This window comes from Eimeria necatrix, genomic scaffold (genome assembly GCF_000499385.1).
Source record: "Eimeria necatrix Houghton genomic scaffold, Enh_scaff492, whole genome shotgun sequence".
NCBI classification, from domain to species: Eukaryota; Apicomplexa; class Conoidasida; order Eucoccidiorida; family Eimeriidae; genus Eimeria; species Eimeria necatrix.
Genome location: NW_013654372.1, coordinates 2,501 through 26,978, shown reverse-complemented (window position 1 = coordinate 26,978; position 24,478 = coordinate 2,501). Strand labels below are relative to the sequence as shown.

At 44.9% G+C, this 24,478-nt stretch overlaps 7 protein-coding genes across 7 annotated transcripts in view; 5 read left to right on the top strand and 2 right to left on the bottom strand.

Annotated features, from left to right (window-relative positions):
• Positions 1-4,150: 4,150 nt before the first annotated feature.
• Positions 4,151-4,672, top strand: ENH_00058140 (hypothetical protein; the record flags this gene model as incomplete). The annotated part of the gene is made up of 1 exon (XM_013581798.1): positions 4,151-4,672. One exon carries the CDS (start codon positions 4,151-4,153, stop codon positions 4,670-4,672), a length of 522 nt encoding a protein of 173 aa, XP_013437252.1.
• Positions 4,673-6,437: 1,765 nt separating this feature from the next.
• On the top strand, positions 6,438-6,632 carry ENH_00058130 (hypothetical protein; the record flags this gene model as incomplete). The annotated part of the gene is made up of 1 exon (XM_013581797.1): positions 6,438-6,632. The coding sequence occupies one exon, from the start codon at positions 6,438-6,440 to the stop codon at positions 6,630-6,632; it is 195 nt and encodes a 64-aa protein (XP_013437251.1).
• A 681-nt stretch (positions 6,633-7,313) lies between these two features.
• Positions 7,314-8,393, top strand: ENH_00058120 (hypothetical protein, conserved; the record flags this gene model as incomplete). Its single annotated transcript, XM_013581796.1, has 1 exon — positions 7,314-8,393. One exon carries the CDS (start codon positions 7,314-7,316, stop codon positions 8,391-8,393), a length of 1,080 nt encoding a protein of 359 aa, XP_013437250.1.
• A 2,753-nt stretch (positions 8,394-11,146) lies between these two features.
• Positions 11,147-13,291, bottom strand: ENH_00058110 (Apicomplexan CP 15/60K like protein, related; the record flags this gene model as incomplete). Its single annotated transcript, XM_013581795.1, has 3 exons — positions 11,147-11,374; positions 11,756-11,910; positions 13,036-13,291. The coding sequence occupies 3 exons, from the start codon at positions 13,289-13,291 to the stop codon at positions 11,147-11,149; spliced, it is 639 nt and encodes a 212-aa protein (XP_013437249.1).
• A 4,289-nt stretch (positions 13,292-17,580) lies between these two features.
• Positions 17,581-18,026, top strand: ENH_00058100 (hypothetical protein; the record flags this gene model as incomplete). The annotated part of the gene is made up of 2 exons (XM_013581794.1): positions 17,581-17,608; positions 17,743-18,026. The coding sequence occupies 2 exons, from the start codon at positions 17,581-17,583 to the stop codon at positions 18,024-18,026; spliced, it is 312 nt and encodes a 103-aa protein (XP_013437248.1).
• A 640-nt stretch (positions 18,027-18,666) lies between these two features.
• On the bottom strand, positions 18,667-19,346 carry ENH_00058090 (hypothetical protein, conserved; the record flags this gene model as incomplete). The annotated part of the gene is made up of 3 exons (XM_013581793.1): positions 18,667-18,878; positions 19,025-19,117; positions 19,343-19,346. 3 exons carry the CDS (start codon positions 19,344-19,346, stop codon positions 18,667-18,669), a joined length of 309 nt encoding a protein of 102 aa, XP_013437247.1.
• A 5,080-nt stretch (positions 19,347-24,426) lies between these two features.
• ENH_00058080 (hypothetical protein, conserved) overlaps positions 24,427-24,478 on the top strand; it is a gene marked incomplete at both ends in the record, with an annotated part of 1,420 nt that continues 1,368 nt past the window's right edge. Inside the window, 1 exon segment of the mRNA XM_013581792.1 lies at positions 24,427-24,478. This exon segment is cut by the window's right edge and continues 1,016 nt beyond it. Within this exon segment, the coding sequence (XP_013437246.1) occupies positions 24,427-24,478 (52 nt within the window).

Below are 24,478 nucleotides of genomic sequence, written 5' to 3'. Positions count from 1 at the left end.
CTGCTGCTGCTGCTGCTGCTGCTGCTGCTGCTGCTGCTGCTGCTGCTGCTGCTGCTGCTGCTGCTGCGCTGCTGCTGCTGCTGCAGGGCCTCAAACCCTAAACCCTAAACCCTGGCCGGTGCTTGCAGAACTTCCAAGAGCACCAGGAGGAGCGGGAGGAAAGCATCGCGTCTTTGAAGGAGCTGAGCTGTCGATACACCTCAATGATTGAAGAAGAAATAAAAAAGAAACCCGAACAACTTCTCGTCGACAGAGCTGGACAAATAGATGCAAAAATGCGGATTCAGCAAACCCTAGATCAGCTGATGACGGACACGCTGCTGCAGTCCCTCGGCAGCATGATCTCCACCCTCGTCTTCTAAACCCTAAACCCTAAACCCTAAACCCTAAACCCTCGCGGGCCCCGCGCCCGCAGCTCCAAACCGCCGCAAACCCGAAACCCTAGGAAGGGCAATGCGGGCTTCCTCGCGGAGCTCTAGGGTTTAGGGTTTAGGGTTTGCAGCTCCCGAGAGGGAAACGAACTTGAGGCTCCACGCCCTAGGGTTTAGGGTTTAGGGTTTAGGGTTTAGGGTTTGCAGCTCCAGGCCAGAGGAGGTGCTAAACGCCTGCAGGAACCTTTTCCTTCGAATTAAATGAAACTCTATTCCATTCGAATTCAAATGAAACTCTGGTGCAGCAGCAGCAGCAACAGCTGCGGCAGCAGCAGCAGCAGCAGCAACAGCTGCGGCAGCAGCAGCAGCAGCAGCAGCGAAGCAACAGCAGCAAAGCAGTAGCGGCAAAGCAGTAGCAGCAGAAACAGAAGCAGTAGCAGCAGAAGCAGTAGCAGCAGAAGCAATAGCAGAAGCAGTAGCAGCAGAAGCAGCAGCAGTAGCAGCAGGAGCAGCAGCAGCAGCAACAGAAGCAGCAGCAGCAGCAGCAAAGGCAGCTTGTGCGCTGCGGTGTACGTACAGCTGCGGCGCTGCTAGGGTCTTGGCGTAGCCAGATGGAACTAAAAGTATTTTTTAAATATTTAATAATTCCACTTTAGATTTAATATTTATTTAGATTCAATATTTGTTAATTGCATTTTAGACTTTTGTTTGGGCTTATATTTGGAAAAAAATGAAAATAACCTTTCAGAAGTGCACCTAATAAGTGCTTCGAGCAGCAGCAGCAGCAACAGCAGCAGCAGCAGCAGCAGCAAATGGTCTAAGGCCATTTTGCAGAAGTTTGGCCAAAATGTCTAAGTAAGTGAACAAGTAAATAAATGAATGAATAAATAAATAAATAAATAAATAAATAAATAAATAAATAAATAAATAAATAAATAAATGAAGTTCATTTGCAGTTAATTGTTTTATTTTATTTAAAATAAAAGTTTTGAAGAAAAGCAAAAAGAGTCTTTTGAGAAAGCTGAAATGGCTTTGCTGAGTGTCTGCAGTTCAGTTCTTTTGTTTTGGTTTTGAAAACAAATAAAAGAATTAAAAATAGATTTTAAGAAATAAATAAATTGAAATTTATTATTTTAGTTTTAAAAATAAATAAATAAAAAGAATAAAAGGGTTATGAGGGCTTCAGCTCTGAAGGTCACTCGAGACAGGAGGGGGAAGGAGGCTTTAAATAGTTTTTGAAGTCCCGGATTTGAATTTTGGTTTGAATTTTGAATTTAATTTTATTTTTAATTTATTTTTTTGTTTTTAAAACATAAATGCATTTATAATTCGTTTATTTGCTTCATTTATTTGCAATTCAGAAGCAGATCTCGACGCGTCGGCGGCGGTCAGCGCTGGCAGGCGACAGCGAGCGCATTTCTTTGAAGTAAAACGCGGAATAAAGCCAATTCTGGATTTATTTTCAAAAATAAAAAACAATTTTATATTTAAAAATCTCCTTTGTTTTTAATTAAGGGGAAAAACGGCGAAATAAACGGAGAGAGCATCGGCGGTGACGCGGGCGTTTGCGCCCCGCCCGCGCGGTGTCTGTACACCTGAGCGCCCGCCGCCGCCGCATCTCTTCTTCGCGTTTTCGGCCGTTCAGTTTATTATTTTCGTTTAAAGTAATTCGTTTTCGTTTATGAATGTTTGTTTGATTCTTTTTCATCGTTTTATCGCGAATCTGCAGACCCGCGGCGTCTGCGGACCACTCTTGAATCGAGGAGCCTCGCACACTGCAGCTGCAGCAAGCAGAGCTCCCTGATCCGCAAACTTTGCTGCACTTTGCTGCTTTCTTTTCATTTAAATTTCTTTTTATTTTATTTCTTTTTCAAAATGCAACAAACAGCTGCAGCGCCGGCGCCGCCGCACGCCGGCCTCAATTCGAATCGCCTTTCCACTCAAGACCCCCAGCTGTCTTCGGCGCTTTCGCTCGCCCAAGTTTCCTCGGCAGCTTCCCAAGACTCTCCCGCCTCCAGGTGACCCTTCTCCCCAATTAAGAGCAGCAGCAGCAGCAGCAGCAGCAGCAGCTGCTGCTGCTGCTGCTGCTGCTGCTGCTGCTGCTGCTGCTCGCGTCTTCATCTTTATGGGGTTTGAAAGAAGCGACAGCTCAGGTGTGCATGGAGTGTATGTACACCCGGCGTGTGTCTGCGTTTTTTGAAACACCGAAACTTCTCAGTTTTATTTTTCTTTTTTCAAGAAGTTCAGATTAATGTAATTATGGAACTTTTTGGAACTTAATTTTCTCCAGTTCTTCTCTCTTAGTGTTATATTCCTTGATTTTGCACTTTAAACTCTTGAATCCAGCGAGCAGCAGCAGCAGCAACAGCAGCAGCAGTAGCAGCAGCAATAGCAGCAGCAGTAGCAGCAGCAATAGCAGCAACTGCAGCAGCAGCAACAACAGCAGCAGCAACAATAACAGCAGCAACAACAGCAGCAGCAGCAACAACAGCACCAGCAGCAACAACAGCTAGCAGCAGCAGCAGCAGCAGTAACAGCAGCAGCAGCAGCAGCAGCAGCAGCAGCAGCAGCAGCAGCAAGTGTTGCGTGTCTTGTGTTGCTGCAGCCCGCGGACTTACAGGTCGAACATAACTCGACTGCCCACAGAGACTGGCTCGCAGCCCCCGCGGCCTCTTCGGTGATTTAATTTAATTTAATTTAATTAATTAATTAATTAATTTAATTAATTAATTAATTAATTAATTTAATTAATTAATTAATTAATTAATTAATTAAATTAATTAATTTATTTATTTATTTATTTATTTATTTATTTATTTGTTTGAATTTGAATTTAAAAGAAGTTTTTATTTTCTTTTTTGGCTTCGCAGTCCCAGCATCCTCAGACGGCTAGAGCTACAGGCAGTACGGACATTTGCTGCTGCTGCTGCTGCTGCTGCGGCTGCTGCTGCTGCTGCTGCTGCTGGCGTTGTACAATGTAGCTGCTGCTGCTGCTGCTGCTGCTCTGGCGTTTGAAATGATTTGTTTACTTTCGTGTATAGTTTTATTTGCTGCTGCTGGACTTTCTTTCTTTTTTTGATTTTTTAAACTTCTTTTGTTTCTACAATCTTTTATCATTTATTTCATTTAAATCTTTATTTCTTTATTATTATTATTATTTTATTTAAATCTTTATTTCTTTTTTTCTTTATTCCAATTTTATGTTGTTTTCCTTTTTCCCGCAGGAACGCAGCTGCTGCTGCATCCGCCGACTGCCGCAGTGGCAGCAAAACACAATTAACGTAAGCAGCAGCAGCAGCAGCAGCAGCAGCAGCAGCAGCAGCAGCAGCAGTGAATGTTGCATTGAGCTTGTTTGCTGCTAGCTAGCAGCAGCAAACAAAGCGCAGCAAAGGCCCTTTTGATTCAACTTCCATTAATTGTTTATTTAATTTATTTAGACTTGTTTTAATTAATTTATTTTTGATTATTTTAATTAATTTATTTTTGATTATTTATTTAATTTATTTTAATTTTTTTATTTTATTTCTTTTTTTGCCTTCAGGGACTTTTGGTCTTCATTTGCGTCTTGCTGCTCATCAGCGTGGTGTATGTACGGCTGACGAGCACAGCAGCAAAACAAGAATTAAAATAAAAATTAAATAAATAAAACAATTAAATAAATTAAATTAATTAAATAATTAAATAAATTAAATTAATTAAATAATTAAATGAAATAAATATTATGACTTTGTTTGCTTCGCGGAGTGTCTGCGGTGTACGTACAGTTCCCGGGGGAGGTAATGCGGGCGGAAAGAGAAGAGCAGCGGCTCGCCTTGGAGCAGCAGCAGCAGCAGCAGCAGCAGCAACAGCAGCAGCAGCAGCAGCAGGAAGTGAGTGACCAGCAGCAGTTCATGCAGCGGCAGAAACAGCTGCAGGAGATGCAAAAACAGCTGCAGCGGCAGCAGCAGCAGCAACAGCTGCAGCAGCAGCGCCTCCAGGAACAGCAACAGCTGCAGCAGCAGCGCCTCCACGAACAGCAAGTGCTGCTGCAGCAGCAGCAGCGCAGTGTGACCGCAGCAGCTACTGCAGCAGCAGACGCTGCAGCAGCAGACGCTGCAGCAGCTGAAGCTGGAGCAACAGAAGCAGCAGCAGCAGACGCTGCAGCAGCAGACACTGCAGCAGCAGACTCTGCAGCAAAAGAAGCAGCAGCAGCACCGCCTCCAAGCCCGACTGCTGCAGCAAACTCTCGACATTTGCGCAGCAGCAGCAGCAGCAGCAGCAGTGAGACACAAAACGAGCAGCAGCAGACACAAACACTTTAAAATTAATTTAAAAAAGCTTTTTTGCTGCTGCTTTCATTTCCCCCTTTGTGCTGTGTCCTTGCGGTGTACGTACACCTCAGCTGCAGCAGCGACCCACAGCCAGTCTTCCGCCCTCGAAGTAAATCCCAATTTTGAAATTCAAAAATAAATAAATAAATAAATAAATAATAAATAAATAAATAAATAAATAATAAATAAATAAATAAATAATAAATAAATAAATAATAAATAAATAGATAAATAAATAATAAATAAATTCAAAAACAAATAAAAGTTTAAAGTGCGAAATAAAACACTTAATGGAACATTTAAATGAATTAAATTAAATAAATTAAAAGTGGTTTCTGCATGCAGGGAATTAAACTTGCAATTAAATTTGCGTTTTTATTTGCAATTAAATAAATAAAATAAATGCAATTAAATAAAATAAATGCAATTAAATAATTATAAATGGAATTAAATAAAATAAATGCAATTAAATAAATACAATTAAATAAATGCAATTAAATAATTATAAATGCAATTAAATAATCATAAATGCAATTAAATGCAATTAGATAAAACAAATGGAATTAAATTCAAATTGAGAAGTGAGTAAATTTGAATTAATTCCGCGAGAGTCTTTCGGAGTTTGCGTGCAGCGGAAGCCGTGAGGTGTCTGTACACCTCAGCAGCAGCAGCAGCAGCAGCAGCAGCAGCAGCAGGAGTGCTGCTGTGGAAGTTCGAAAACATTTTTTGGAGTTTTAAAACTTTTTCTTTTTAATTCTTTTCCAACTCCTTTCTTTTCTACTTCCACTACCCTGCCCCCCCACTACTACCACTCCTGCTGCTGCTGCTGCTGCTGCTGCTGCTGCTGCAGCAGCAGCAGCAGTGGCTCGACGCCTCTGTCTCGCCTATCTCTGCAAAAACCAGCCCCCGAACCGCAGTTCTCGCTGCTGCTGCAGCAGCAGCAGCAGCAGCAGGAGCAGCAGCAGCAGCAGCTCAAGCCTTCTTCTTGGCGACTCCAACAGTCCTCCCGTGTCTGCCAGTTGTCTTCGTGTGCTGCCCGCGGACCTTCAGGCCCCAGTAGTGACGCAGGCCCCTGTGGAGCCGCATCTTCTTCAGTCTTTCGAAGTCTTCGCGCCAGACGGAGTCCAAGTTGTTGGCGGAGACGTGGCGGGACTTTCCGTCTTTGACGTCTTTTTGCCGATTCAAAAACCAAAACGGAATGCTGAACTGAGTCGGACTCGCCACGATCGCCACGATCTGCAGCAGCAGCAGCAGCAGCAGCAGCAGCAGCAGCAGCAGCGGCGGCAGCGGCGGCAGCAGCGGCAGCGGGAGGTGAAATGAAGTGAAACGGGCACAGGGAAGAGAAGTAATGGAAAACAGGAAATTAAATGAAAAATGGAAAAAGAAATAAAAAAAAGAAATAAAAGTCTGGAGAAGAGGGTGGCAGCAGCTGCTGCTTCCGCGCAGCAAGAAAGAGAAAAGTCGGAGAAGTGGAAAGTTCAAAAGAGGAAAGCGGAAAGGAACTGCTGCTGGCAGCAGATCAGCAGCAGCAGCAGCAGCAGCAGCAGCAGCAGCAGCAGCAGCAGCAGCAGCAGGAAAAGGCATTTAAAGTCGGGAGCGGCGAAGAAAGCGGGGAAGAAGTGGAAGAAGAAAAGAAGTGCGAGAAGTGGTGGGGGCAGCGCGGAAAGCTGCGGCGGCGCGGTGTACGTACACCCCAGCGCAGCGCACCTTGCTGATCTCGTCCGCCGTGAGTTCGCCGGCCCTTTTGTCGGTGTCGATGTCGGCTTTTTTGCAAATTAAAGTGCTGATTCTTCTTCCAATTCCTCGAATTGCAGTGAGAGCGATTACTACCTTTTCCCGGCCGTCCACGTTGGTGTTCAGCACCCGCAGGATGTGCTGGAAGTCCGCCATGTTCGTGGCTCGCAGCGACATTTTCGAAATCCTCTCCGCCGCTCGGAAAACCCTAATATAAATAAAAGACTTTTCTGCAATTTAATTTGCTGCTGGACTTGAATTGCTGCGCGCAGCGCAGCAGTTCAACTTCGGGGCTGTGGCCCCGCAGGAGAGCCCCCACAGCCGGGGCTTCCGCCTGCGATCCCGCGAGATCCGCCGAGATCGCATGCAATAAACCACCGAAATAATTCGCAAATTGCGTTTTGCAATTTAATTGCGGAGAAAAAATCCAAAAGAAACGTTTTTAACAGCTCTTCGGCCCTCCCGCCGCTGCTCGCCAGCATGCGCCCGCCCGCAGTTCGACAGGCAACGCGGAAACGGCCTTTAGCGCGCTCGCTGCGCAGCTCTTGGCCGCTTTTCTTGCAAATTAAATTAAAAAGAAATAATAAATTAAAAATAAAAAAGAATTTAAGACGCAGGCCGTCGCTGCTGCCGCTGCTGCTGCTGCGCGCAGCGCACGGCTAGTTGAGCCTCCACATACACTAGGCACTGTCGAGTCGCGGGCCCCGGCGCGAGATGGGGCATTTTGCGCAGAGTTTTCGCCTTTTTTGAGTTTATTTTGAACAAAAAGACATTTTAATTCATTGTTATCGAAGAAAATCCGAAAAAGCCCCGCCAGTTGTGCTGCAGCAGCAGCTCGCTGCAGCGCCGCAGCAGCAGCAGCAGCAGCAGCAGCAGCAGCAGCTGCTGCTACCTCAAAATGGAGGTTGCTTCCGTAGTTTGGATTGTTCTGGGCATGACTTTTCTAGTCACTCTCACGGCAGTCTTGTCCACGACATGTTTGGGGCCTTTGCTGCTGCGCTGCTGCTGCTGCCCCTTTTGCTGCTGCTTCCGCGCCCTTACGGGCAAAGAGCTCTTCCCCAAGGCTTCCACTTTGCCCCTTTCCGACGCCTCTGAGGGGCCCCCGGGGGGCCCCCCTGCCTGCAGCTGCTGCGAGCTTGCTGCAGCACACCCTGCTGCTGCTGCTGCTGCTGCTGCAGCAGCAGCGCCCGCAGACTCCGACCCCCTCGTCCCCTCCCCCCAGCAGCAGCAGCAGCAGCAGCAGCGCAGCAGCAGCAGCAGCAGCCGCGCTCCCCCGCCTCCTGCTGCTGCTCTGCAGGGGGAAGCCGCCCGCCCCGCAGCCCCAGCAGCAGCAGCAGCAGCAGCAAGGAGCGCTGCTGCTTCTGCTGCTGCAGCAGAAGCTGCTGCCAACTTGTGCGCCCCCGAGAGGCCCAAAGGCCCCTTCGCTCCTGCTGCTGCTGCTACAACTATTACCAGCTGTACAGACACCCCAGCAGCAACCAACACGCCCGCAGGCCTGTCCACTCCTGCTGCTGCTGCTGCTGCTGCTGCTGCTGCTCGAACAGCAGCACTTCCTTACTCCTTTTCTCCTGCTGTTTCCCCCATTTCAGAAGCAGGCAGTCCGTCTGCTGCTGCTTCCAGGCGCGCCGCAGCAGCAGCAGCACCTGCAGCAGCAGCAGCAGCACCTGCAGCAGCAGCAGCAGCACCTGCAGCAGCATCAGCAGCACCAGCAGCAGCAGCAGCAGCGCCCAAGGAGGACGAGCCGCAGCTCGTGCACATGACGCTTGCTGCTCTCGCTGCAGCAGACGCAGCAGCAGATGCAGCAGCAGCAGCAGCAGCAGCAGCAAAACAGCCGGGCGGGGCCGTCGCCGTGGGTGTGGGGCCCCCCGCAGCAGCAAAAGGCAGCAGAGGAAGAAGGGGCCTCGTCTTAAGGGCCCCTCCTGCTGCAGCAAATGCTGTTTCTGCTGCTGCTGCTGAGAGTCTTGAAGCTCTTGTTTGATCTGGCGGCTTGGCAGCTTCTTGCTGCTGCTGCTGCTGCTGCTGCTGCTGCTGCTTCTCCCGCTTCTCCCTCTGGCTCCCCGCGGCGCTCGCCGCTGCTGCTGCGGCTGCTGCTGCTGCTGCGGCTGCGGCTGCGGCTGCTGCTGCGGCTTGCTGCTGCTTCCTCCCCGTCCAGCCGCTTCTTTTCTGTTTCCTTTTGCTGCTGCTGCTGCTGCTGCTGCTGCTGCTGCTCTTCTTCTTTTCTTTTAGTGCAGCAAAAGCAAATAAAGTCCTTTGCAGGTTTCCAAAGCGGAGCGCGCCGGAAATGAGTTATGTGTGCGGCGCTGCTCCAGTGTACAGTTCCTTGGCTTTGAGTTGGAAGTAAATGGCAAGTAAATGCGAAATAAATAAATAAAATAAATAAAATAAATAAATAAATAAATAAAATAAATAAATAAATGAATAAATGGCTTGTTGTGGGCCAGTTCGAGTTCCCGCCGCCCCGGGTTCGGCTTGGGCAAAAGCCCAAGACAAAGTTTGAACTTGACGGACTCTGAGGGAATTTGGAAATGCAGTGAAGTGCAAAAGAAGAGAAATAAAATAAAATAATAAAATAAAATTAGAATTGAAAAGAAGAAATAATTAAATTTAAAAAAAGTTCGAATTAGTTTCGCAAAAAAAGATTCAGAATCCACTTCGCCGAAGAAATAGTTCCACTTGAGTTCAAACAGCTTTCGGAATGCAGCCAGTTGCGAAACAATTGGAAGTAAAAAACAGAATTTAATTTAATTTCAAAAAAGAAAAAGAAAAGAAATTAATTTAATTGAAAACAACTCGAAATTAGTGCCAGCAGAGTGGACTTGGGAAGATTCCACTGGAGTTGAAAGAAGAGAAAACGGAATTAAAAAGAATTAAAGTTTTAATTTCGAAAAATAACTCCAAATGGATTTAATTGAAACGCAAAATGGAAATAATTGCAATTTAAAAAAGCCAAGTTTGTTCAGAAACGAAGTTGAATTCAAAAGTTGAATTCAAGAAACGGAAGTTGAATTAATTGCAATTCTTTTGCTGCAATTAAACGCGAAAATAACTCAAGTTTGAAATGAAATTAATTGCAAATAGAATTCAATTTAATGCAATTCGAATCAAATAGAATTAGAGTTGAAATTAATTGAATTAGAAGTGGAATTAATTGCAGTTAGAGTTGAAATTAATTGCAATTAAAAATGAAATTAATTGAAATTAGAAATGAAATTAATTGAAATTAGAATTGGAATTAATTGCAATTAGAAATGGAATTGATTGCACTTGGAATTGAATAGAATTATAATCGAAATTGGATGCAAATGGAGTTGAAATAATTGCAGTTTAAAAGGAAATAAATTGCATTTTAGAAAGAAATAAATTGCAATTTAAAAAGAAATAAATTGCAACTTAAAAAGAAATAAACTGCAATTTAAAAAGAAATAAATTGCAATTTAAAAGGAAATTAAATGCAACTTGAATTGAAGTTAATTGCAACTGGAATTGAAGTGCATGCAGCTGGAAATGAAATTAAACGAAGTTGAAAATGAAATAAAATGCAATTAAAAGTGAAATCAAATTAAATTAAAATCGAAATAAATGCAACTGAAAATAAAACTAAATGCAATTAGAAGAAACTGAATTAAGCCCAGCGTGGCCGCAGCCAGCAGCAAAAAGTTCTGCTGCTGCTGCTGCTGCTGCTGCTGCTGCTGCTGCAGTTCAAATTGTCTTGAGCTGCTGCACTAGAGCAGCAGAAAGATTTCAAAGAGAAGCAGCAGCAGCAGCAAAGCCTTCTGCTGCTGCAGTTCAAATTATTTTTCTTTTGAGCTGCTGCAGTAGAGCAGCAGAAGGCGTTAAAGGGAAGCAGCAGCTGCAGCAGAAGGCTTTGCTGCTGCTGCAGTTCATATTGTTTTCCTTTGTGCTGCTGCACTAGAGCAGCAGAAAGCGTTAGCAGCAGCAGCAAAAGGTTTTGCTGCTGCTGCAGTTCAAATTGTTTTTCCTTTGAGCTCCTGAACTAAAGCAGCAGAAAGTGTTGAAGAAAAGCAGCAGCTGCAGCAGAAGGTTTTGCTGCTGCTGCAGCTCAAATAGTTCTCTTTTGAACTGCAGAACTAGAGCAGCAGCAAGTGTCAGAGCAGCTGCTGCAGCAGAAGGTTTTGCTGCTGCTGCAGCTCACACGGTCTTCTTCCGAGCTGCTGGACTAGCGCAGCAGATAGTGTTGAAGGAAAGCAGCAGCTGCAGCAAAAGGCTCGCTGCTGCTGCTGCTGCTGCTGCTGCTGCAGTTGAAGTGCTGCAGCGGGGTTTGTTGCAGTGGGGGGTGTTGACAGATTTTTGTGCAACTCAAAAATAATGCAAAAGCTGAGTTCGCGCTGCTGCAGCAGAGTCTGCGTGTACAGTCGCTTGCAGTCCAAAGGAGGAAATAATAAATAATAAATAATAAATAATTAAATAATTAAATAATCTGAACTTTGCGAGAAAACAAATCCTGCAGTGGCCGCCAGGCAGGGCCGAAGCAGCGGAAAGCAAGCCACGAAGCCGCGGCGCCGGCATTTTTGCTCGTTTTTTTTCCTCTTTTTGCAAATATAATGAAATATAATGTTGGAATTTACATTTTGGCGTTCGAATTTCTTGAAAAAGGGCGTTTTGGGCGTCGGTTGGGTCGCTTTCGTGTTGGGAGAAGGCGCGAAGTTGCACGCGCGTGGGGTGTACGTACACCCCGCGCGGCGGCGCGCCGCTTTCCGTGCAAGTGGAAGTTCAGTTTTTGTTTTTTTCGGCTTCTTCTTTGAGTTGTTTCATCATTTCGACGAAGACATGTTTGTCTTTTACTGCTTCAAAACGAATTGGAATGCAGTTTCCAGATTCTATCAAGTGCAAAGCCACGCAGTTCTCGTCGTCCACCAGATTCGCCTTCGTCTCCACCCGCTTCAGCTGATCCCGCGTGTGCAGCAGCGACTTCACGTCGCTCAGCGGGATCACCCGCACCTGCGCACCCCCAAACCCTAAACCCTAAACCCTAAACCCTAAACCCTAAACCCTAAACCCTCCACTACGGGCTTTTAAACCCTAAACCCTAAACCCCAAGCCCTCCACTGCGGGCCCTGCGTCACGCCCTCGGAGGGGAAACCGCGCGATTCCCAAGTCCGTCGGAACCCTAAACCCTAAACCCTAAACCCTAAACCCTTTCCCGTGTGGAGCCTAGACCCTACGCGCCAGCCCCCGTAAACCCCAAACCCTAAACCCCCGCCCCTTTGAACCCCAAACCCCAAACCCTCGCCCCCGCAAACCCTAAACCCCAATCCGCGCGCCTGCAACCCCCCACCCCAAACCCTAAACCCTAAACCCTAAACCCTAAACCCTCGGTACTTTGTCTTCGCAGGAAATGCTGAGGGACTTGTCGGAAGGGTTTAAGTGCAAAGTGCAGGCAAGTTTGGTCCCGTCTTGCAGCAAAACTATTATTGCCATTCCGCCCTGCAGCCGCTTCCGCAGGTCTTCTACTTCTGGCTGGTTCACAGCCACTGCTGCAGCAGCAAAGTTGAAATAAATAATAAATAAATAAATAAATAAATAAATAAATAAATAAATAAATAGTTAATTAATTAATTAGTTTAATTAATTAATTAATTAGTTAATTTGTTTGATTAATTTTGTTTATTAATTAATTAATTAATTAATTAATTAATTAATTAATTAATACTAATTAATTAATTAATACTAATTAATTAATTAATTAATTAATTACTTTAATTGGTTCAAATGAATGCCAAATTATGTGAAATAAATCAATTGGAAATATTTAATTGAAGAAAATTAGTTGAAAAGAAATTAGTCGAAAAGAAAGAAACAGAAAAGAAATAAATTGAAAAAAAGAAATTGAAAAAATAAAGAACTTGAAAAAAAATTATTTGAAAAAACAAATTAATTGAAAAACAAATTAATTGAAAAACAAATTAAAAAGAAAGAAATCAATTTAAACAATTCATCAAATCCCAGACTTCTGGCCCCTCGGCCAGTTAAGATCTGCTTCGCCTCTGCTGCTGCTGCTGCTGCTGCTGCTGCTCCAACACTGCTGCTGCTGCTGCTGCTGCTGCTCCAACACTGCTGCTGCTGCTGCTGCTGCTGCTGCTGCTGCATCACTGCTGCTGCTGCTGCTGCTGCTGCATCACTGCTGCTGCTGCTGCTGCGTGTAGCTGCATTTGGAACATGCATTTTGTTTGGCAACAAAAAAGCTACAAAGTGCAAATTCAAATATGCATTTATTTGAAAATAAAAAATAAAATGAGAATTAAAGAAGTGAACAAATATGAATTTATTTGAAAATAAAAAATAAAATGGAAATTAAAGAAATGAATTTATTTTCCTTTTAACGGACTCGGGTGTACGTACAGCCGGGTGTACGTACACCTCAGGACTGCATGCTCAAGAAGCGAAAAAAAGAAAAGAATAAAACAAAAAAGAAAATAAAATAAAACAAAAAAGATTTAAATAAATAAATGAACAATAAACACTTCAAAGCCTTCGTTTGTTTGCTGTTCGAAGCTGCTGCTGCTGCGCATGCAGCAGCACGGGGTGTACGTACACCCCAGCGCCGGGCAGCAGCAGCGTGGCCTTTCATTTGAAATTAAATATTTAAATGCAACTCCCACCTGGCTGCTCCTGCTGCTGCTGCTTCTTGGGTTTTTTTTCTTCTTTTGCTGCTTCTTTGTCTTTGTCTTTGTCTTTGCTTTTTTGTTCACTTTGTTCTTTGCTGCTGCTTTCTTTGCGGGGCTTCGCGCTGTGCGTCTTGTCTTTTGCTGCTGCTGCTGCTGCTGCTGCTGCTGCTGCTGCTGCTGGCTGCGGCTCCTTCATCACCTGCCGGTCGTCCGCGTCCTCCACAGCGCAGCAGGAACTGACTGCGCCCATCTTTGCTGCTGCTGCTGCTGCTGCTGCTGCTGCTGCTGCTGCTGCGTGCTGCTGTGTGTAGGGCTGGCGAGCTGCAGCTCTTGTGGCTCAACTTTGCCTTCTGTTTCTCTCAAGGCGCCCCCGCGCGGCTGGAGAGGCCCAGCGATCTGCTGCTGCTGCTGCTGCTGCTGCTGCTGCGGTGTGTCTGCTGCTGCTGCAGCGCTGCTGCTGCGGCGAGGCCCCGCGGCTCTGCGCAGCACAGCAGCAAAAGCCGCAGCCTCGGCCCGTTTGCTGCGAGACTTGCTGCTGCAGGGAGCAGCAGCAGCAAAGATTTAAAGGCAGCAAAAGAAGTGGCGAAGGGTGGAGGCGAAGCAGCAGAAACTGCGGGCTGAGGTGTCCATACACCCCAGCTGCGATGGTCTGGCGGGAAAGGCGCAGCAGCAGCAGCAGCAGCAGCAGCAGCAGCAGCAGCGAGAGCAGCAGCAAATATTCGGGTTTTGTTTTTAATTTGTCAAAAAGATCCAAAAAACGAGCAGCAGCAGCGCAGCAGCAGCGGCCGCGCTGATTCCTCTGCTGCTGCAGTCGCGGCGAGAGCCTCTCAGCGCCAGTTTCTCCTTCGGGGGGGCTCTTTGCATGCAATTAAACCCCAATTGATATTATTTTATTTATTTTTGAATTTAAAACCCAAAGAAAGCCTCAGTTTCCGAAAATGCGGGCGAAAAGGCAGCAGCAGCAGCAGCAGCAGCCCCCGGCGACCAGCCGTTGAGCCAATCACCACGCCCATTGGTTTCTTTGGCCCACTGCAGCAGCAGCAGCAGCAGCAGCAGCAGCAGCAAACTCACTTTTGCTTTTCTTCTTCAAACTTCTCTTCTTTTCAAAAGAATTATTCATTTAAAAGTCGGTTTGCGGAAAACGGCGGCGAGAGCGCCGCCGGGGTGTACAGACACCTGACCCACGCAGCCGCGGCAGCCCTCGCCGCGCCCAGGGCACTTCCCGCAGCAAATTGGCTCTTTTAAACCCTAAAAAGGGGTTTATTTTCTAAATAAAACACTTTTAAACCCCTGCAGCTTTTTTTTCCGCAAAAAGGAACTCGGGGAGCCGCAAAAATGCTAAAAGTGCATTTCCGCGACACTCCGCCCACCTGCGGTGTACAGACACCCGAAATTCCGAGCCAGCCAAACCCCCTTTTGCGCTCCAGGCCCAAACCCTTATCTTTCAGGGTTTAGGGTTTGGCTTCCAGGGTTTAGGGTTTACCTTCTAGGGTTTAGGGTTTAGCCTTGGAGGCCCAGGGCCTCGAGGGTTTAGGGTTTTCGCCGCCAAGCTCGCGGCGCCTACTCCCTAGGGTTTAGGGTTTACGGCTTAGCCTCTAGGGTTTAGGGTTTAGTCCCCTAGGGTTTAGGGTTTCGCGTGCTGCGCCTTTTGCTTCCGTGTGTGCTTTCTCTTAACTCCTTTCAATTCACGAGTCCATGTACATTCAAGGGTTTGCGTTTCAGGGTTTAGGGTTTAGGGTTTGGGGTTTAGGGTTTAGGGTTTAGGGTTTGGGGCGTTTCAAAAACAAGATTTTGAGTTTTGCTGCTCGAGAGCACCAGTTGCTAGCCGATTGAAGTGTGTTGAATTAATTTAGTTAAAATAATTAAATTAAATAAATTAATTTAATTAAAATAACTGAATTAAATAAATTAATTAAATTAATTAAAATAAAATGAAAATAAAACAAATTTAGTTAAATTACATTTCAAAATAGTATCAAATGCGTTTTATTTATGCCTTGGAGTTAAAATGCCTAAATTCCAAAACGCTCCCATACCGGTTGCTGCTGCTGCTGCTGCTGCTGCTGCTGCTGCTGCTGCTGCAGCAGAAATATCGTGTATTAGGGTTTAGGGTTTAGGGTTTAGTGCAGCAGTGTGCAGCTGACGAAAATAACAGAGGAAATCATTTAACAAAAATAGGAAATAAATTAAATGAAACAAAAGCACTCTTTGCTTCTGCATTCTTCTCGAAAGTTATTTTTTATTTTTTATTTCTTCTTCGTTTTATCTTTTTTTTAATTTATTCTTTTCTCTTTGCTGCTCATCCTGAGGCCTGCCTGTCCTTCCACTGCAGCGGTTTAGGGTTTAGGGTTTAGGGTTTAGGGTTTTATGTTTGCCACTGCGAGCTTCAAACCCTAAACCCTAAACCCTAAGCCCTAGAGCTGATAAACACCAGTTTGAAGCTGCACATCCTGGAGGTGTCTGTACACTCGAATTGCTGCGATGAAGATGGGCTTTAATTTGTTTTAATTTGTTTTATATTTGGAGTTATTTTTGTGCAGATATAAAACGCTTTTATGAATATTCAAGTTGCAGACATCAATCTTTGCAGCAAGAATGGCATAAAAGGCGAATATTTAAACAAAAAATTCAAAGTTTTATATTTATATCTCTATTTAATTTAAATCTTTTTCTTTTTTGAGTTTAAATTCGCCGTTTGCAGATGCATGCTGCTGGTCTGTAGAGCGCACGACAAGGGGGTGGGAAAGCGGCACCAAAATTCGGATTTTTAGGAATTAAAGGATTAAAAAAACAAAAATAAACAAAAATAAACAAAAATAAACAAAAATAAATGCATTTAGATGGTCAAAAAACAGAATAAAAGTAAAAATAAAGGCGGATTCGTTGACAGCGGCGCATGCAGCTCGAGAGCATCCGCGGTGGCTCGGGGGCTGCCGGGTGGACTGGCTGAGCCTTTTGCAGTTAATTGAAGTTGAAGTTGCAAATAAATGAAAATAAATGAAAATAAAAGAAGAAAAAAAGAAAAAGGTTTTTTTTTCGAAACAAAAAGTTGCAGTGACACTCCAATAAGCGCGCAGCGCCGCGGGAAACCGCTGGCTCCCAAAAGCCGCCGTCCGCAGCCGCCAGTCTTCAGTTTTTGTTTCATCTTCTCGCAATTCAAAAAAGAAATTTAATTTAAATGAATTTACTCTTCTGAAAAAGGCCTTTCTTTCGCCTTTCCGCAGAGCCGCCGCGGGGCCGCGCGGTGTACGTACACCCCGCGCAGCAGCACACTTGCGCGTTCGCCGAAAAGCTTTCATCACTTTTATTCTTTTTGTTTTGTTGTAGGGATGGAGCGAGCCTGCATAAGAGGTGAGAAGTCTTTTAATATATTTTCTTTTCTTTTCTTTTTTTTAGTTCCTTTTCCTCCGCTTTTCTCCCGCTTTCCCCCTTCAAGCCACTCCAGCTGCTTTCCCATTTCCATTTTCTTTTCTTTCTTTTTTCTTTTTTCTTCTTTTCTTTTTCTTTTTTCTTTTTCTTTTTTCTTCTTTTCCATTTCTCATCACGCGGCGGCGCGGCAGAGCTTCGGTTTGCTGCAGCAGTTTCAGTTTTTTGTTTCTTTTTTTCTTTTTCCAACTTCGGAAATTTTCGCCTTTTTTGAATCTTTTTTTGCATTTCTTTTTATCTCTTTTATCTCTTTTACTTTCAAAGATGTTTTAAAAAGATTTAAATCGAAAAAGAAAAAATGGTTTTCAAAAAGTCCTTTTTTAAAAACATTTCTTCGTTTTGCTTTTTGAGTTTAATGGGGCACAAGTTCATTTCATTTCTTTTTATTTTATTTATTTTGTTTATTTTGTTTTATTATTCAATTCATTTTATTTATTTAATTCATTTTATTCATTTAATTCATTTTATTTATTTTAATTTCGTTTTTTTCCTTTTCTTCCACTCTCCCATTCTCCTCGTTTCAGGTGTCTGTACAGCAGCTGACAGAGCTGCATCTGTTCACTTCACTTTCAACTAATTAATTAATTAATTATTTAATTAACTGTTTAATTATTTAATTAATTGTTTAATTATTTAATTAACTATTTAATTATTTAATTATTTATTTAATTAATTGTTTATTTATTTATTTATTTAATTTTTTTTTCTTTGTCTCTGTGCAGGCTTTCTAACTGTGCTGCTTTTGGTCTCCGTCTTATTTACCTTCTGCGCCCTCCAAGAGTATCTTTACATGTGGTGAGTCTTTAATTACTTTTATTTATTTATTTTAATTTAATTTTATTTATTTAATTTTATTTTAATTTAATTTATTTTATTTTATTTTAATTTCTTTTTAACTTCAAGTTCAAACTCTGCTGCTCTTCAAACCCCGAAAGCCCGACTTGCTGCAGCTGCTTCCACCCTCCCCCTCCCGAAAACGCCCCCGCTGCTGCTGCTGCTGCTGCTGCTGTTGCTGCTGCTGCTGCTGCTGTTGCTGCTGCTGCTGCTGCAGGATATTTTGGTGCGTCGTTGTGGGGTCTTTGCTGCTGGTGGATTTCATGTTCATGGGGAGAAATGCATTTATTTACGACCCCTTTTATGAGTGAGCACTTCCCACACCGCCCAAACCCTAAACCCTAAACCCTAAACCCTAAACCCTAGCCCGCCGAGGCCTGCTGCTGCTGTCTTCCGGGTGTACGTACACCCCAAGTTCTCTCTTCCTTTTTGCTTTTGCAGCAACTGGGCGCAGCGGACGGCCCCCAAGTATTGATAACGGGATAGCAGCAGCAGCTGCTGCTGCTGCAGCCTTTGCTGCAGCAGCTTTTGCTGCAGCAGCAGCGGCTTGGGCAACAGAAGAAGCTGCAGCAGCAGCAAAACCGCAGCGGCAGGAGAAGCTGCAGTGGCTTCTGCTGCGTCAGGAGCTGCAGCAGCAGAAGCTGCAGCAGCAGCAGCTGCAGCAGCAGCAGAAGCTGCAGCAGCAGCTTCTGTGTACTATACATTTGCTATCAACAGGCCTCTAGTGGCTGCTTGTGCCTGCCTTTGCCTCTGCTGCTGCTGCTGCTGCTGCTGCTGCTGCTGCTGCTGCTGCTGCTAGGCCACGAAAAAGGCGAAAAAGAAAAAATGGAAAAGTGAAAAGACAAGTTGGTGTGGGGCGGGAGGCGCAGCAGCTGTCGGTACACCCCGTGGCTGCAGCCCTGGCCCCTTTTAGCGAGGCTCATTTAATTTAATTTAATTAATTTATTTTATTTTAATTTATTTTAATTATTTTATTTTATTTTAATTTAATTTATTTTATTTCCCTGTTTGAATGAGTAGTTGCTGCTCTTTTCTCCGATCCAGCTGCTGCTGCGCTGCTGCTGCTGCGGGCCGCCGTCTGTATTCCATTAGCCGAATTGAACTGCAGCAGCAGCAGCAGCAGCAGCAGCAGCAAATTGAATTTGAATAAAAGTAAATTAAAGTTTATATTTATTTGCGGAGAATAATTCATTTGAAGAAAAGATCTGCTGCTGTTGCTTGCTGCTGCTGCAGCAGCCTGGCTGCAGCGCGGTGTACGTACACCTGGAGGCGGCACTGTACATGCAAAACAAATTTTTAATTTCAAATTTTAAATTAAAAAAATTAAAAAAAAGAATTTTAAATTTAAAATTTAAAAGACAAACTTCATAACTCACTGCTGGAGTGGCCCCCGGGGGGCTGGTGAACCTTCACAGAAGTCCGGCCCGCCTCGGGCTGCCCAAAACCCGTTTGCTGCTGCTGCTGCTGCTGCTGCTGCTGCTGCTGCTGCTGCTGCTGCAGGCGCTGGGGGGCCCCCGGGGGGCCCCCAGCTGCTGCTGCTGCGGCGTAAGGGGCTGGGGGCGCAGCTGGCTGCGGTGCTGCAGAGCAAAAGGCAGCAAAGGGCAGAAAGGAGAAACTTCTTTAAAACCATTTCTTTTCTTTTTTCTTTAAAAAAGAAAAAAGAAAAGAAATGGTTTTAATTGCGTTGGAAATGGTTTAGTTGCAAAGGGCGCAGCAGACGCACTGTCATCGCCGAAACATATCGAAGAGTTCCCCCCAGGCGCCGCGTGGACGCGAGTGGAGGGCCGGTTCTTATAAAAAGGATTATCTCCGCAATCTGCAAAGAAGAAATGTTGAAAATAAACAAAAATAAACAAAAATAAACAAAAATTAAAAAGAAAATGCAGAAAAACAAGCAAGATCGGGCGTTGTTCGCGAGCTGCTGCGGCGGCGAGAAGATCCGGCGGCTCTGCTGCTGCTGCCTCAGGCCCGCACTTTGCAGCTTTCCGCGCGAATTTCAAAACCTTCTCAAACAAAAAGCTAATTAAAACATTTAACTCACCCATAATGTCGAAAAAAGCGGGAAAGAAGCGCCAAATTTCGGGGTGTCACTACAGCTCGCGTGCGCAGCACCACCACCCCCCGCCGCGGAAACTGCTGCTGCTGCTGCTGCTGCTGCTGCTGCTGCGCGAAATAGCCTTTTTTGAAGCAAATAGCGTTCGATTAAAAAGAGAAAATTCTTTTCTTTCGTTCGGAAAAGAGCCAGAAAGAAGCAAAGCCCCTGCGGCCTTCTGCTGCAGAGTGGTAACACTCGCGCAGCGACCAGCCCCAGCAGCAGCGACTATCGCCAGAACCTGAATTCAGATTTCAAGTTTCTCGCCACTTCTCCTTCATTTATTCAATTTAATTTATTTAATTTAAATTAAACATCTTTTTTAAGTCATTTGGGCTTTTTGAAACCCCCAATTCCGCCGCATTTGCAAAAAAATGCAGGAAATACTCGGGCTGGTGCCTGCAGAAACCTGAAACGCGTGGTTGGTGATTATTGCATTTGCTGCAGCTGGAAGAATGAATAATCTGCACAATTGAATTATATTTAATTATATTTAATTATATTTAATTATATTTAATCATCTTTATTTATATTTAATTAATTTGTCGAAAAGAATCGCTCAAAGAAGCAAATCTGAACTCGGAACACACTTTGCAAATTTTTGAATTCCACAAGACACTGTCACTATTCAACAATAAATGAATTATCTTTCAACTTCTTTTCGAATCCAATTAATTTATAATTTGATATTTAATATTTAATTAAGTTTTCAATCAATTATTTATTATTATTTGGATATATTAAATATTTGTTTTATCAAGCCTCTAACAAGCAATGCCTATATCTCTTCATTCAGTCCTTGAAATGCTCGAAATAGAACTTTAATTGGCTTAAATTATATCCAAATAAAACTCAAATTTAATTTAATTAAATTAAATTTAATTTAATTTTAATTTAATTTAATCTTTTTCATTTAATTGAGCTGTTGGCCCAAACAAAGCAGCCCAACAGGAGCTCTTGAGGCCATTTTGGGGTCATTTTGGCATCAAAAATAATCAAAAAAAGACTAAAAAAACCAAACTTGAGACTCTAATATTTATTTGAATGTTTTGAAGTTTATTTAATCATTAAAAAGACTCAAATGAGGTCCAAAGGATCAAATTGAGACTCAAATGAGATCAAAAGGATCAAATTGAGCCCTCAAGGTCCAGTGCAGCACCAAAATAAAGTTAAAATTCACTCAATTAAATTAAAACGCCATTTAATTTAATCTTTTTCATTTATATAATATTTTTAAAAAGAATAAAATTGAGCTTCACTGCAGCACGAAAACACTCAGATTTAAGAGCCTTTTTGCACTTTAAGCCCTCCCCAGAAGCTTACAGCTGCTGCTGCTGCTGCTGCTGCTGCTGCTGCTTGCTGCTGCTGCAGCAAGCCCTAAAACACTGCTTTTGCAGCAGCAATTGGCTGCAGCAGCTGCAGCAGGGGGCTTTTGCTGCTGCTGTCTTTGCTGCGGCTTCTGGGGCTTCAAAATACTTTTTAAAGCTTTAATTCATTAAAGCTTTAAAAAGTATTTTAAAATTTAAAAATCAAACAGCAGACACTCTCAAATTGCTGCTGCTGCTGCTGACACGAAGCTGCTGCTCAATAAACTCTAAAAGACTTTTCGAGATTTTGCAAATCACAAAAGGCTTCCACTTCCTCATACCCAAGAGCTCCCAGACTTGCTGCAGCAGCTGCTGCAGCAGCTGCTGCAGTCTTGCTGCAGCCCTGCTGCAGCCTTGCTGCAGCCCTGCTGCAGCCTTGTTGCAGCCATGCTGCAGGAGCTGCTGCAGCAGCTGCTGCAGCACCTGCTGCAACCCTGCTGCAGCGCTGTTGCAGCCATGCTGCAGGAGCTGCTGCAGGAGCTGCTGCACCCCTGCTGCAGGAGCTGCTGCATTTGTTGCTGCAGCAGCTACTGACGGTCTGCTGCAGCAGCTGCTGCAGATGGGGGGAGAGCTTTGGGGGCTGTCTGAGCTGCGCTGCAGCTGGATCAATCTGCTGCTGCTTGGCAGCTGCAATTAAAATAAATAAAAAATAAAATTAAATTTAATTTAAAAAATAAAAATTAAATACTAAAGTAAATATTTGGCCCAGAAAGCCCCCGGGGCTGCGCTCCGGCCCCACCGCCAGGGGCGGAATTTTCTTTGAATTTATTTTGAATTATTTGCAGCAGCAAATGCCGCAAAAGTATCTTTAAAAAGCAAATAATTAATTTATTTATTGTTTTTAAAAGAATAAATTAAAATTCTGGAAAAAAAGAGCTTTAAAAGAACTAAAAAGACCAAAAAGTGGCATTTTGGATTCAAGTTGGTAGCAGCGAAAGCTGCGCAGACACCCCAGGCCCTTGGGGTGTCTGCGCAGCTTTTGTTCATTTCAAACTTGAAAATAAAATAAACTCCATTAATTTAATTTAATTATTTCTTTTATTCTACTCTTTTATTCCCATTTATCTCCCGCTGCAGCTGTTCTCTTGCTGCTGCTTTGCTGCAGTTTTGAAGCGAATGAAACCGCCTTTGGTCTGAGGTGTACGTACACCCGAGTTTGCTGCTGCGCACAGCACTCGGGTGTACGTACACCGCGAGCTGCCAAGTGTCTCGGGAGTCCACTGGTTAACCAGTGGTCTTCAGCCACAAATTAAATCCTTTTTTGCTGCTTTTGCTGCTTGCTGCGCTGCTGGGCACTGTGACTGCATGCGCTGCAGCAAAACGCCAAGACCAATCAGCAGCAGCAGCTCTACTTGCTGCTGCTGCTGCTGCTGCTGCTGCTGCCAGCTGCCTGTGCCGCTGCGCCTCTCTGCTGCAGTGACAAGCGAAGAAATGAAATAAAGAAAAAAAAGAGAAAAGACTTTTAAAGGAGCCTGTTTTTCCCAAAGACAGTTTTTTGGTGAAGTCCGGAGGCAGCAAGAGCTTAGTATGGCCCCCAAGAGCAGCAAGCTGCAGCTATTTAGCTGGCTAGCTGCAGCTATTTAGCTGGCTAGCTGCAGCTAGCTAGCTAAGTAGCTGCAGCTAGCTAGCTAAGTAGCAGCGGCTAGCTGTAGTAGAGGCGATAAAATCCCCCTTGAGGGCTGCCCGTGAGACACAGTGAGGCTGCAGGGGGATTGGGGCGGCGCAGCGAAGAGCTGCGGAGCAAAATGGAGAGAATTTATTGAAAAAATGAATATTTAAAAGTTTAAATATATTTAAAAGTGAAAGAAGTGTTCAGTCGGGGTTTGCGGCGGTGCGCCCAGTGAAGGCGGCTGCGCACGCGTGGGGTGTACGTACACCCCAGCGCGCGGCTCAAGTTCCACTCCAACTTCCGGCCTCTATCTTCATTTTAATCTAATTTGAGTTTTAAATAGTTGAAATAATTCATTTTTTTCATATTTAAACACTTTTTCGCCAACTTGAAGGCCTCCGAGCCCTGGCGACCGCTGGTCAGCCCGTTCGGGTTTTGTCTGCAGTCGGGCGCGGTCAGCGGGAAGTGCAGATCGGGGGGTAAAATGCCTTTTTACGCAAAAATTTTGTTTTTATTTAATTAAAAATATTAAATTATTTATTTATTTTCGTTATTTGATTCTATTTTCCCTCCCTTGCGGCCTGTGCAGCCCAGCAGACGGCTGCATGAAGACCGGTGGTCTCTGGTGGACCGCAGCGGTGCGCGGCAGCAGCAGCAGCAGCAGCAGCAGCAGCAGCAGCAGCAGCAGCTCGTGTGTGTCACTTTATTCCTTTCTTTTTCTTTAGCATTTGCATTTCTAGTAGCCTTATTTCAGAAGGAGTTTTCGCCCGGCCATCAATTCCATCGGAGTCCTTAAGTAGCAGCGCCGCCTCTCCGTCGTTTGCTGCCTTCAGCGCGCAGCAGCAGCAGCAGCAGCAGCAGCAGCAGCAGCAGCAAACGGAGCTCGGAGTCTTTAGAGCTTCCCTCAGCCTGCCGAGCAGCAAAAGCAGCAGCAGCAGAAACTCAAGTAGAACGCACAACGCAGGTGTGCTTCTTTCCGGGCGCCCCCAAACCCCAAACCCCAAACCCCAAACCCTAAACCCTAAAACCCAAACCCCAAGGCCCAACCCCCAACCCCTAAACCCCAAACCCTAAACCCTAAACCCCAAACCCTAAATCAGCGCTTCAAGGCGCCGCCTCCCAGAGACACAAATGTCCCGAACTGTCTTGTCCAACTGCAGCAAGAAGCAGCAAATAGTTGGGGGCCCCCTTTTCATACTTTTCACTTTTTGTTTTATTTTTTCTTTTGTGTCACTTTTGTTTCTTTAGCCATGAGAGGCCCCCTGGGGTCACCTGCAGGTGACCCCAGGGGTGGGAGCTGCTGCTTCTGCTGCTGCTGCTGCTGCTGCTGCTGCTGCTGCTGCACGGCTCAGCAGCGGGCGCTCCTAAGCAAACGCCCCATTTGCTGCTGCTGCTGCTGCTGCCGCTGCTTTTGCTGTTGCTGTTGCTGTTGTCGTTGCTGTTGCCATTGCCGTTGCTGTTGCTGCACCTGTTGCTGCTGCTGCGGCTGTTGCTGCTGCTTCAACTGCCGCTGCAGCAGCAGCAGCAGCTGCTGCTGCTGCTGCTGCAGCTGCTACCGCTGCTTCGTTTGTCTCCTCGTTTGGAGCAGGAGACAAGCCAAGAGCAGCTAATTCGGACTTTTTTATTTGCTGCCTCCTCTCCGCTGCGTCTTTAATGGAAGTTAAATAAAATAAAGAGTTTGGGCTGATGGGATGTTTGTTATTTCTTTGAAATGTTTTTTCTTTTTTCTTTTTCTTTTTTGTTTTTAAAAAGACATTTAATTTGCTTCTTGCCTTTTTGCTGCAGGCGTCTCGGCCTCCTGTCTTCGCCATTCCTTTTATTTTTCCTTTTCCATTAAATGAATTGAGTTGCAGCGTTTAGGGTTTAGGGTTTAGGGTTTGGGGTTTAGGGTTTACGCCTCGGGGTTTGGCCGCCTGCAGCAGCTGCCGTCCCGGTGTACGTACACCCCAATTCCCAATCAGGCCTGCAGCAGCAGCAGCAGCAGCAGCAGCAGCAGCAGCAGCGACAGCAACAACAGCAGCAGCAGCAGCAGCGGGCTCGAATTTACTGCTGCTAAAATGCGGCGGTCACCCGGGCCCTCGCCCACCCCCTCCCCCGCTGCTGCTGCAG